This window comes from Gallus gallus, chromosome 4 (genome assembly GCF_016699485.2).
Source record: "Gallus gallus isolate bGalGal1 chromosome 4, bGalGal1.mat.broiler.GRCg7b, whole genome shotgun sequence".
Taxonomy (NCBI): Eukaryota; Metazoa; Chordata; class Aves; order Galliformes; family Phasianidae; genus Gallus; species Gallus gallus.
The window spans coordinates 319992-332985 of NC_052535.1; the positions used below are offsets into that span (position 1 = coordinate 319992).

The window sequence follows — 12994 nt, forward strand, 5'->3', positions numbered from 1 at the left end:
GGCGCTGCTTTCTCATTAACCTCACGCACACCCGCAGATGAATCGCGCTCCCCGTCGGGCTCCGACAGCCCGGCATAGAGCGTGTCATCGGGATCTGCCTCCAGCGCCGATCTCCACTGAAGCCAAAGCAGCTCTGCGGGGCGCGGAGCTCGACGTGGTGCCGCCCCCGCACTGCACGTGTGGGGTGCGGGCGGCTCCGCGCTGTGCAGGTCCGGCGGAGCTCCGAGCCCAGGGAGGTCCGAGCCGGAGTGCTGGCGGCGGCACAGCCGGTAAGTGATGGGGAGTTTATTTTCCTTCCGTTATCTGGTGGTTGTTAGGAGATTGTATTCAGCTCGCGCTTGTGAGCTGTGTGCTCTTCTCTAAAGGTTTGTTTGGTTCAGTGAGTGAAGTGTTGATTTGTGTTTGGAGTTCGGATCAGTTGATAGACGGTTGTTGGAGAGGTGTCTTTAAATTCTTTACAATGAAAGGTGAGCACCTCCACAACACGAAGGGCTGAGTTGGAGCTGTGGGTACTGCGGCTGCCTGCTGGCACCTGGGGCAGAAGGGCAGGGAAAGGTTGAGCTGGGTGGGCTTTCCCTCTCTGATCCTTCAGGTCACATGGAGTTATAAAGCTGAAAGCTGAGCTCTTATTGCATTAAACTGTGGTGCAGAGTGCATGCTCCTTCCCAGGAAAGCAGGATGCTGTCCCTGCTGCACCTGTGCTCTGCCTGAGGCTGCAAGCAGTGCTGAGCTCCAACAATTGCTTCAACAATGTTTGACTGATACAGAAATATCCAAGGAGAAATTCTATGCTGGAAAATCAGGTTGCAGCTCCATCATCTCATTAAGATCTCCCATTCCCCTCAGCCATTTCTTCCTGAGCCTCCCTTGGGAGAAATAAGTCATGAGGAGGCCAGGTCAGCTGCTGAGATGAGCCAGGTGAGAATACCACTTACATGATTTTCAGCTGGATCAGCTTCTTAATGTGATAGCACAGGGGCCTTGGTGTGGGTCCTTCAGTGCCCCAGTGGGCATCTGCCCAAGCAGTGCAGTTCTGGATGTTCGCCTTGCTGGGTGAGCACTGGTGCCTCCTGACATCTTGGGGAGTTCCTACAGCTCTGAGAGTGCTTCTTTTTAATCCCCTCCTCCATATGAGGTCCACTGATTTGAGCACACAGCCACGGGGCATACACAAAACAAAGCACTTCATTACTGAAATCTTGATGCTTTCCAAACAACTTTCTCCTCCTGTGTGCAGTGTAGCTGGAAGTAATGGTGTGAGTGCTTCTTAAGTTCCACCTAACACCAATAGATCAATCTGAAGTCACCGGGAATATCTACAAACAGGAAAAGAAGGTTGAGAGGTGAGTAAGTAGTGATTTTTATGCCTACTGAGTTTTCTGATGCTCTGTGCTGGTTTGCATGTGCTGTGAGGGCATTTTCTGACCTGTGTGCCTCTTTACTGCTGAGTGTTGCCTTTGCTGGATAGATCATTTTCTCACTGGAAATGAAACTGAACAGTGTGTCGGTGTTTTCTTGGAAGAGAAGAATACGAGATAAACTGAAGTCAACTTCTAATGTCATTTTTCAAGGTCTGAACAACTTTAGGATAATTGCTGGGGTTGGATGCATATGACAGTTACCTATGCTATCAAAAATGATACCCTAAATGGATTTGTTTCCTCTTTCAGCAGAAAAGAAACAACCGTTTTGAAGTACGGGATGAGAGCAGCACCAGAACATCTTCCCTGAATGTTGGAGGAAAAAGTGCACTCATCTGAGAATGAATTAAAACAAACTGACAAATGCCCATCTGAGCTTTTCCTGCATGTGTTCAGTGTTAATTTCTCCAGTCCAGCTGTGGAGCTACTGCAGCTCCTGGTATGTGAAGGAATTGAGAGTGCACATTCCCAAACCGGCCCTGTTCTGAAGTCTGCTGTAAATGCTCCCGGGTGCTGCTCCTGGGGAGCCCATTACACCTTAGAGGCTGTGCACCTACAGGCATTGCTCGCAGTTCCAGCTGCATCTTCACCAGCTTCCCAGAGAGCTGTGCAGCTGCAACTGGTGGATCACTGCTGTGTCAGCAGCGCTGTGATGCCCTGCTGAGTGATGATCTCAGTTCACCCTCCACGCCTCATGTGCTGATTCCATCCCATCAGGCACAGATACCAGATTTTCTTGAGGAGTTTGGCCATTACTATTCCTTGACCAAACTCATGTCCATCCATCAAGCAACCAACAGGACCACCTTTAACTGGACAGACAGCTGCATTGTGGAGTGGGAGAAGTTTGCAGAGCTGGCTCGATATGAGCTGGAATCCCAGAAACCAATTGTGAAGGCTCTCCTGATTGTGGCATACTCAGTGATTATCATCATGTCTCTCTTTGGGAACATGCTGGTGTGCCACGTGGTGCTGAAGAGCAAGAGGATGCACTCGGCCACCAGCCTGTTCATTGTCAACCTGGCGGTGTCTGACATCATGATCACGCTGCTCAACACACCCTTCACTCTGGTAAGTGGCACACAGGGCAGTCCCGTTGGCCAGGGGCACTTGCCCCAGAAATACACAGCACAGTGGTTGCTGTCTAGAACTGAGGCATGGAGCAAACACAGCCGAGCCTAATGGATGGCTATGCCATCAAGGTGAAGCAACATCCAGCAAACTGTGGGCTCCCTTGGCTCTGTTAGGTTCTGTATTTCCTAAAGGACTCTCAAGTCTCTCCAGGTGTGCTGACAAACTGCCACAGATCAGGAGAGCTGCTCGGGGATTGCAGAGTAGGTGTCTGGGTGTGTTGGTGCCATTAACATGCGTGCAGCAGGACTGCGAAGTCAAACTTAAATCCCAGGGTTCAAAGCAATGTGGCTGCTGGTCATAGCTGGAATAGAGCAGCCGAGTCCTTCACTGTGAGCATCTGGGTAAAGACTTCAGTGCAAGCTCTCCAGATGTGCAGGGAGTGGTACAGGAGCAAGGCATGGACTGCTCTGTCCAAATACAATTACTGGTATAATCAAAAAGTAATTACTGCTGTTTGTAAATGTTGTTTATATGAATAAGCTGGGAGGACTGCAACAGCACTACTCTTTTTAACTCAATATTTTAAGCTTATAAGCCCTTATGTGAAGGTGTTCCAACATCCCACGTTGTTGGTTTGGGGATTTTGGGTGGAGCTGCCCAGCAGCCAAAGGGCAGCAGCAAGCTCAGGTGCAGCCTGAGGTGTTCCCTGTGGGTTTGCTTGCTGATGACTTTTGTTTTCCCCTCAGGTTCGGTTTGTGAACAGCACATGGATCTTTGGGAAGGTGATGTGCCATGTCAGCCGCTTTGTGCAGTACTGCTCGCTACACGTCTCCACACTCACCCTGACAGCCATCGCCCTGGACAGGCACCAGGTGAGGCCCTGCTCTCCTGCACCTTATTGCAGAGCTCCTCCCAAGCCCCTTTGATGCCAGCTGAGCCATGTGTTTGTGGTGGTCCAAGCAGGCCCAGCTTGGCCTTAAAGTATGGCACAGCTAATAGGTGTGAGTGGTTTTCTTTGTAGTGGGGGCCTTGAAAGGCAGCAGACCACTGTCAAATGCAAAGCAGTGGTTCAGCTATGCACGGGATGTTTTCAAGCTTTTCAGCCTTCTAACTCAAACCCCTAAAACACATCTAACATCCTGACCTTAAATTCTGACCTGGTTGCCTGCTTTTTCTGTTCTTCTCAAACAACAATGGCTGTTTGCTGCACCACCGAGCTGCAGGGTGCTTTGAGGTGGCAGCAGTTTTCAGCACACTGCATCAGTAAAAAGCAATTCCAGTTAGTGAAGTGTCACTGCAGGACTGATGCTGGAGCAGCGTGAAGGGGAGCAGCAGGGTGAGGGGCTGCTGTGGGAATAGTGGAGCACATGTTGGAGCTGTGAGAAGATGTTGTGTATCACTGCTTGCAGCCAGGCTGCATCAGCGGCCTACTGCACTGAGCACTCCACGTATAGCAAGAGGAGGAAGGAAAAAAGGTAGACCAGGTCATGTTCTTGTATTGGGCACACACCCTCCTTTCCTCTGCTGTCTATCCACCAAGGCAGGGTTCTTCATATTCCGAGCTTCTATAAGCTCCTAAAATCTTTTCATCTAACCTGAAGTTTCATGAAAGCTGATGCCTCCAGAGGGGCGGGGGGGCTCAGCTCCAACAAATCACATTTCATTGCATAATCCATACTGAGAGAAAGAACATACCAGAAGTGAAGAAATTTGCGTAGAATCATTCTTTTTTTCACTTAATGTTACACAGGTTAAAGAAAAGAAATAGAGAAGATTATCTAAAAACACTTCTGAGCAGACTGAGAAGTTAATCCCCATTTTCTAGGTCACTCTGATAAGCAGGACTTTCCCATAATCACGGCTGTTATTTTCTAAATAGCATTAAATCATGTTTTAAAAAAACAAAATGAAAACAAAACCTCTGCTGTGTGCATTGGTGGAGGGAGTTCTCTTTTATGAGAGACAAGAACCTTTGTACAGTCTGTGTTATAGGTTATTCTGAACCCACTCAAGCAAAGGATGTCTCTGACAAAAGGAGCTGTGAGCATTGCTGTGATCTGGCTGCTGGCTGCCTGCTTCTCCCTGCCCCATGCTGTCTACCAGAAGCTCTTCCAGTACAACTATAGGTGAGCTCCTCCTGGCTCTGAGCCCTTCTGCTCGTAGGTGGGGGGATGGAGGGGTCCCAGCTGTGGAGAGACATTGCAGCACTCGATGCCATCAGTGGGAATCTGTGTGTGTCAATGAAATCTCATCTCCTATGGCAGAGGCTTGGCTGCAGTGAAAAGCTGCTCGGCTCACAGCAGTGTGCACGGGAGTGTGGGACCTTGCTTTGTTTTCATCCTTTCCCAGGAGGAGATCTGCGTGAGGGGACTCAGCACAGCTGCACTGCAGGGCAGCATAGCACTCCATGGCTCCCTGTGCCTGGTGGGTTTGTGGAAGGGAGGCTGGCTTCTCCCAGGGGCTGTTCCTTATCCCTTCTAGCACGCAGTCAGCTCAGTAGTCCCAGAAAGACCATGTCTGTGTGGCCCCGTGCCCAGGTAGGGAGGAAACAGAGAGCAGGTGCTGTGGTTTGGAAGAGAAAGAAAATAAACCACATCATGTAAACATCTGTACTACATCTGTACTTGTACAGTGCAGGAAAGGCGGGGGGGGGTGGGTAGGGCTGCCTCTGAGTCAGCTGGGCCATGAACCCCAACTTGATGTGCTGATTCATGCATTGTGGCTCCTTTGCGTTTATCTCTCTGGATTTGTGCAGCAAGACAGCCTTCCTCAAAGCAGGAGGCTGCTCTGCATGGTGTTACGTAAACTGGAGAAGCAGAAGAGAAACACCACTTCTCTTCTTGCAGGGAAGGGCTGATGAGCAGAGCAGTGCTGCAGCAGGGACGGGAGGTCTGGGTGTGCTGCTGCGCTTGCCTGGCAGCACAGGATGCTCCTTGCTGGGCTGAACATAACAAAAACTTACTGAAAGGAGGGGAAGTGGAACTTCACGCCCACCTGAAGGCTTCCGAAGTACGGGGGGGGAAGTAAAGGTTCTGCTCTGAAACAAAACCCAAACTGTTATCTTCTCCTCTGCATGCTGTCTGATGAGGGCATTCATAGCTCGGAATGTGTTCCTGCAGCACAGCTGCTCCTATCTGCACAGCAAGGGCCCATTCACCTCCTTGCATGGCTTTTTATAGAGGTTGTGGATGGGTTACACAAACAGGAGTGCAGAGTGGGCTTCCACAGCACCTCCTTGCTTGTGCTGTGATTTATGTGCCCAAGAGGTGTCCTACAGGGGGATATGAGATCTTCAGCTTTCAGACATTGTAAACAGTGCTGGGTTACTCTAGTGCCTGCACTGCTCTGCAGCTGTGCTCAGGCTATTACCCAACAAATTGCTTATGAATGAACAAATGCCACTATCTCTTTCACTGCACCTGTCAGTGCTCGTCCTCCAGTGTGCCTAGAGGAAACCCAGCCTTGAGTTGGCACAAGGCAGTTGGCAATATAAGGACTTCCAGGACACGTTATTTTCATTGCTGTTTTCCATTCAGTAAAAATGCTGGTGGTAATGTCACCCGCAATAGATCCCAGGGCTGGGAGCTGACAGCAGCAGGAGCTGCTTCCCTGGGACAGGAGCCAGGCTGCAGCCGTGCTCAGAGCTGTGCCCAGAGCCACGGTGGGCGTGTGGCCTCCCTGTGCTGCCCATGGGAGTGTGGCTGTGTGTCCTGCTGAGTGGCCTTGGGTCCTCCACGTCCTCATGTCCTCCACATTCTTATGTTCTTGGGTTTGCTGTGCCCTGCTTTGCCCTCCGTCATCTCTTGCGGCATGTGTGTTCACTGCTGCCCATTTCTAGGCAATCTTCTATTTGTGGCACAAAAGCCAACACTGAGGACTGAGAACAGGATATTACAGATAGTAATCAATAGTTCAGCTTGATGGAGGCTAACAAGTGGATGGAGAACAGGGTTTGAGAAGGGTGAAGTGGAACAAGAGAAAAGAGGCAGGGGACAACAGGGTAAAAGGAGAAAACATAGCCAGTAAATGGATCTGTGAGTGCCCCTTCCTCTTAATGCATTTTTGTTTCCAATGTATGCAGGAACACTCAGTTCTCTGTGGTGTGGGGGTGCAGCGAGGAGTGCCAACAGAGCATGGATCTGTTGTGCTGAATTGGATGGATGAGTTGTGCTTAATTAATGTCAGATATGAACTTCCTTGTTTTGTCTTGTTATTTAGCCACTAGAAGTTAAACTGCTGAGTTTAAGTTACAAAAAAAAAAAAAAAGGGAGGGGGGGGGGGGCCCTCAGGAGCAACTTTTTACCATGTTAAGGGGATGTGAGGGTCTCATTCAATTAAAATCTGCTGCAGCTTCCAAGAGGAAATTCTGCGCTGTCCTTCTCAGATTGTTTTTTGGGCAACAAAGTAACTTAGGGCAGAAGGCAGTAACAGTGCTCAGTAATGAGCGTAAGTCTCAGGGTGATGGGCACGAGGAGAGGGTTTTCAGGGGAACAGCTCTGATTGGCCCTTATCAGTTGAGATGAACAATATCTGCTCCTCCTCTGTTGGCACCACATGAGGCTGTGTCTATGGGGCTGCAAAAACCTCACCATGTTTTGCCAAATCAGCAGCACCCATCTGCACAGCCGTGGCCACATGTAACCCATACACTTCTTTGTTTTCAAGGGAAGCCACCGTACGGAGTCTGTGCCTCCCGGATTTCCCTGAGCCTGCGGAGCTGGTCTGGAAGTACCTGGACCTGTCCACCTTCCTGCTCCTGTACCTGCTGCCTCTGCTCGTCATCACTGCCACCTACACACGCCTGGCCAAGAAGCTGTGGCTGCGCAACGCCATTGGTGATGTCACCACACAGCAGTACATCACCCACCACAGGAACAAGAAGAAAAGCATCAAGATGCTGGTGCTGGTTGTGGTGGTCTTTGCTGTCTGCTGGTTTCCACTCAATTGTTACGTAGTGCTCATCTCCAGCCTGGGCATCAAGACCAAGAACTCGCTCTACTTTGCCCTTCACTGGTTTGCCATGAGCAGCACCTGCTACAACCCTTTCATTTACTGCTGGCTGAATGAGAGCTTCCGTGCAGAGCTCAGAGCCCTCCTGTGCATGTGTCAGCACACACCCCAGCCCCGGGGCACCGCGCAGCCACCCATGGCTGTGTCCTGTCGTGAGGCCTGGGGGGAGCAAGCAGGATGCGTGAAGGGGCACTCATCAGACAGCATTTGCTCCACTGTGCTCATCCCGATGGCCAACACTGACCTGTGAGCAAGGGCAACAATGGATGGAGTTTAGCATGCATCTGAAGGAAGGATCTTCACAGCCAGGTGAGCCTTATCCATAGGGATTCCCCCAGATAACTCATACTAAAGCCTCCCAGCAGAATGCATGTGTAGCAGAAATGCTAAGTCAGGGCTTGAAGCAGTGATGGAGCACCTGGTGGGAAGGTTGGTCCAACCCAGGGGAGCTCAGGTGTATGCAATGTACCTGAGTGATGAAAGGGCTAGAGCCAGGATCCACCCCTTCCCAGCCCTCATTTAAGGGTTGGCAGTGGAGCTGAGGGTATCTCTCTGGAGATTCCTGTGTACCTGAGGTCTTCTAAAGGTAAGAAGCTTTTTTCCTCTGATTTTTTGTTTCCAGGGCTGCTGCATTTGGGCTTATCCTCATTTGCTTCAGCCAAAGTTTGCTACCCTGCTATTATTGCATTATAGTATCACAGCAGGGTAAGGGGAAGTCAGCAGTGGTTGTCACTCTGAGTCCTGCTGCTCCTCCTGCTCTGGTCCCAGCCCAGAGCACTGCACTGCTCTGGGGCTGGAGCTGTACTTTATGTCAGACCTTGTGTCATTTGGTTCATGGAGAATTTATTTTAATTTTTGTTGTAAATACATGAATTCATTAAATAAACCTACATAGGCACTGAGTTAAAGGCCACAAAATAATTCATCAGGGCTGTAGTATTCACCAGCTGGAGAATTAAATAATTCTAGATAATTACCAATTGTTGTGAAGGAGATTCATTGATTCAATTCAGTTGCTTCATGGTTAAAGGGGAGGTTTTCTGCAGTTTTGAGAAAAATAGTTTAATTTAGCTGTACTTGGGAGGCAAATGGAGAAAAGACAATAAAGGAAAGAGGGAGAAAAAAAAAACAAGAAAAAAATAGGGAGAGATGAGGACAAAAGATATCAAGGCAGATAGAAACCAGATTTGCTGTGTGATTTCACTTGCAGTGTGGACCAGATGGGCACTGAGAAGCAGTGCTCCTGCCTGGCAGTGATGGCCCTTCCCATCACACTGCTCCTCAGAAGCTGCACGGTGGCTACAGGGGCCATTGCTGCCTGTACCTCTCCAGGTCCTGCTTGGGTGAGGGGTTGCTCCATCTGTAGAAGGCTGCTAAGCTTCTCCAGTACAGTCTTGAAGGAGCCCATAAGAAAATAAGGTTTAATCTCACTATTTGTCAGGAGGTAATGGGATTCAGGCCAGGTGACAAGTGAAATAAAAGGTACCTACTGCTCTAGCAGTGGTGTTAAGTGAAACTTGAGAACAGCCTCCATCAGGTAATGAGCAGGCAAGGGCTCAGTTAGCAACCCACAGTGGTGTTTGCTGCTCAGGGCTATTCAGCTGATTCTGATACTCATTTATTTCAGTGTTCAAGTTATAGCTCAGGCTTCGATGAAATAACCATGGCAACAATAGGAACTCTGATACACTCCGTGAGAAGTATTAAGCTATGGCTCTCACTGTAATTCTGAAACGAAATCGGCTGTGCTGCAGGCTAATTCTGGAGTATGAGCTGACCCCAGGACTGGATAACACCCTGAGGCTGTTTTGTAGTGCAGGACAGATGGGCAGAGGTTTTCAGTATTGGGTATTCAGCACTGAGGCTGCAGTCCCTCGGACAGAGCCCAGCAGCAGCCAGCAGCCCCGGAGCCCTGCCTGGTGCTGGCACCACTGTCAGCCATGCAGGCATCAGGAGTGTCAGAGGAAGATGTGAAGCTTGTCCTGAGTCCATCTGTGAGATTTATTAGTGTTCTCTTTTGTCTTTCCTTTCTTTAAATGGCTTCGTGATCTTTCTCTGGAGGAATTGAAGATCTCAGTCCAAGCAGCAGGTCTCAGCTCATGTCTTGGTCTCTTGCCAGTCCCCTGCCATGCACATGACTGTCTCTTGCTGTGAGGAGTAACTGAGCCTTTTTCCCTAGATCTGTAAATTGTAACATGTCTGAATTGCTGAGCTTTTCTCCCCTAAATGGACATGGTGTAGGAGCTCACTGTACTGCAGCTCTGTAAGGACTTTGCTATCTGGGCTGGTGACTACCAATGCCTGATTGAAATTCAGAGCCTCACAGCCCATTGCCCAGGGACCCCATATTGCCTGGGGATGCCCCAGCATGACAGCACTCACTCAGCAGCTTGCAAGCAGAGGATGGGATGCATGGCAGCCTGGTCTAGTGGTTGGCAACCCTGCACATAGTAGGGGGTTGAAACTAGATGGTCACTGTGGTCCTTTTCAACCCAAGCCATTCTATGATTCCATTACATGAAGAAGGAGGCTGAGTGGAATTGTTTGTCTGAAGGGCACAGTGACTGCAGGACAGGAGGTCATGTCTGCTGTGCTGCAGGTACAGGGCTTGTGGCAACAATTGGAGGGCGGCAAAACTTGGAGGGCTCTCCTGGCTGAGGCCTGCAACAGACAACGTAAGAACTCCTGCAGTGGCTAAAACCAGTCAAGGTTGGAGCCAGCCTAGCAGGTAAATGGATGCTGATGTGCTGCCGTCACTGCTTTGTCTTCAGATGCTGTGTGTGGGTGGGAACCACCTTATAGAAATCTGCTGCAGAGAAACTGCCTGAGCACAGATGGCGTGCAGAGATCCAGCAGCAATGTCTGAGTGATTCACAGCCCTGCGTTGCTCGCGTTAGCTCATGCCAGATGAATCCAACTGCCTACAGCAGAGCTGTAGCATAAAACAGGCGATAACAGCACAGCATGGAGGATACCTGAATTCCAGAGGCAAATCCCTTATGCGGCCCCGCTGCATAATGAACAAAGAAACCACCAAATGCCAAGCAGATTAGTAAAACAAGGCAGAAAGAAATGCACAGTGAGTCATAAGATTAGCTCAGGAAGGAGAAGCAGGGCAGAACTATTAGCAGTTAGATCTCCAGGTAGAAAACAGCACCCTGGGTCTGTTTGGAGGGTGTGGATCAAGCCCTGGCAGGTGGGAACATGGCTGGGTCAGTACCAGGGCTGTCTGTCCACTTGCACTGCTATGAAACCAGCAGCTTTGTCCATCCTCAGTCTGAGAAAGGAGAGGGAGGAGAACCCCCATGCCTTACAGGAGCAGTTTGGGCGCAAAGCGTGCACCCAGAAGGAATACCTGGGAAATGGTGAACAGAACTCAGGTGGGTGCAGAAGGGGTGGCTCTCTGCTCCTGCAGGGCACAGCTCTGCCCTCTCACTGACCAAAACTAATGCCCATCTCCCTCCAGCTATTGCCTCCTGCACTGTGGTTGGGAGAGCAATGCCTCTGATCTGCCTGGCTTTGGGTGAGGCCTGGGCAGGAGTACCAGAGGGATGAGGGCTGGGTTTTATGCAAAGCGTAACACTGCAGCCAGCTCTGGGTTTGATTCAGAATTTTAGAGCCCCACCAGTGCTCGGTGGTAACCCCAGATCTGTGCATGTCCCTATGCTGCTCTGAGGCCCATTTCCCAGTGCCCCCAAGGCCCTCACTGTTCCCTGCCAGCCCCACAGCTCAGTGCACACAGCTGTGCCAGTGCCTGTTCTGTTCCATTGCCATGAGCTGACGGATGGGGCAGGTAGGAGCTGCTCCTGATCATTGCAGTGTGTGGGAGTCTGGGGGCAGCATGGAGAGACTCCTTGGGACTGCGAGGTCTCCCTACAGACCAAGCAGTTGCACTTTGTGTCCCACTGTCCCACTCCCTGGCAGTGATTTCTCCTTTGCTGCCTGAGGTTAAGATAACACGTTAGCCCATATAATGCAGGTGTGTGCCCCTGAGCCAGGCATGGCTCATGTTACCTGTTCAGCCAGGAGCCTGCAGTGCCCCTCTGCCCACAGTGAGCTGTGAAGAGTGGCTGTCGCCTACCAGAGTGAGGGAGAGAAGTGTAAAAGTGAAAACTCAACGGGCCGAGTCCTGCAGGAACCGAGGGCCTGGTCCTACCACGCAGGAGTCTGCCACTCAAAGAGACTTTTGTTCCTGTCACAGCCCATGTAAAAAAAGTCTCCTCAGCAGATAAGAACAGATGAATCGACTTATAAAATTGGATTGATGGACCATCTAATTTGTCTGCTGGGGAGAGAAACAATTGCTTTATGGGAAACCAAAATGAACAATTGGAGCATCCACATAAACGGAATTCCTGCTCATTGAGCTGCAGTTAATATTGTTGTAGTGTCTGGAAGCTTGCACCTTCTCCTCCCCTCTCTCTGATATACTGCAGCTGTCGCTGTGCACACAGCAGCCCACACCACATCCACCCACCCTCAGGTGTTCTCAGAGGGAGCGTTTCACTCAGGCAGGAGCTCAGCTGAGTGCTTGGAGCTGAAAGAAGTGCAGTGATTTTCAAGATGATTGCTGACAGCTTCACATCTGCAAAGTTCTGTGACTTGTGTTTCTAATTGGTTGGAAAGAGAGGTGCACAGGTGCTGCCACTGCTCTCCCCCACCTCGGGGGCTGCACAGCACACAGAGCAGCCTGTCCGTGTGCAGATTTCTGCTGCAGGTTATTCCCCTTCTGAAGCTCGAGGGTAAATTTTAGCAAACCTGGAGCTAAAGTCGATTTGAAAATAAGATTTTCATAAGATTTTCTTGTGTTATATTAAAAAGCATTGTGTTGAACGGCATTAAGTTGTCTTTTACATACTGAAATGTAATATTCTGCTGTCTTTCACAGTTTGCAGGGCATAATGTGGAGACATCATGTTTGTCCTTTGGTTGAATGGTGCTGGCTAACATGGCTGGTAAAGACCATGAATACAGATTGGTTGTTCAGACATCTCAGTGACAGATGGGACTGGGTTGCTAATGAACACCGAGCCCTTTGGTCCCCAGCAGCCAAAGCCCTCAGACACCATCACATTTCCCCTCCTGGCACTGAGAGATGGGCAATGTTCATTGCACACCTGCTGCCTACATGCAGTATTTCTGGCCAGGAGCTGAAGGACTGTACCTTCAAATAGAATATTTCAAATAACTTTTTTGCTCTCTACATCGCTGGTTACCTTTTGGGGATTCATTTCTAATTCATGGGCAGTTTATTCATTCATGATGTGATTCACAGTGCAGATGGAGAAATGGACAGAGGAAAAAAAGGGAAGGAGAGATTCTGAACGTCGGTGATAAGTACAGTCATCCCAGCCCTTTCAGCAGCAATTGGTGTGCCTGCTGCCACAGCCTGTCCACATCCCCCAGTCAACTCCTACCTCCTGGCAACAGTCAATAATGCAATAATACACTTTAAGATACGCTTTTACTCATGTATAGCTGCCTTTGTG

At 49.8% G+C, this 12994-nt stretch overlaps 1 protein-coding gene across 2 annotated transcripts in view; it reads left to right on the top strand.

The window, feature by feature from the left end:
* The window catches only part of LOC100859173 (probable G-protein coupled receptor 83-like), a 14404-nt gene continuing 1410 nt past the window's right edge, over positions 1-12994 (top strand). Inside the window, exons 1-7 of one of the 2 annotated variants that reach the window (XM_046940646.1) lie at positions 1-269; positions 847-918; positions 1238-1343; positions 1671-2492; positions 3242-3367; positions 4488-4621; positions 7161-7814. In XM_046940646.1, the coding sequence (XP_046796602.1) occupies positions 2196-2492; positions 3242-3367; positions 4488-4621; positions 7161-7755 (1152 nt within the window). In that variant the 5' untranslated portion in view covers positions 1-269; positions 847-918; positions 1238-1343; positions 1671-2195 and the 3' untranslated portion in view covers positions 7756-7814. The remainder of the gene's footprint in view (positions 270-846; positions 919-1237; positions 1344-1670; positions 2493-3241; positions 3368-4487; positions 4622-7160; positions 7815-12994) is intronic. The other variant, XM_046940645.1, reaches the window with a different exon arrangement.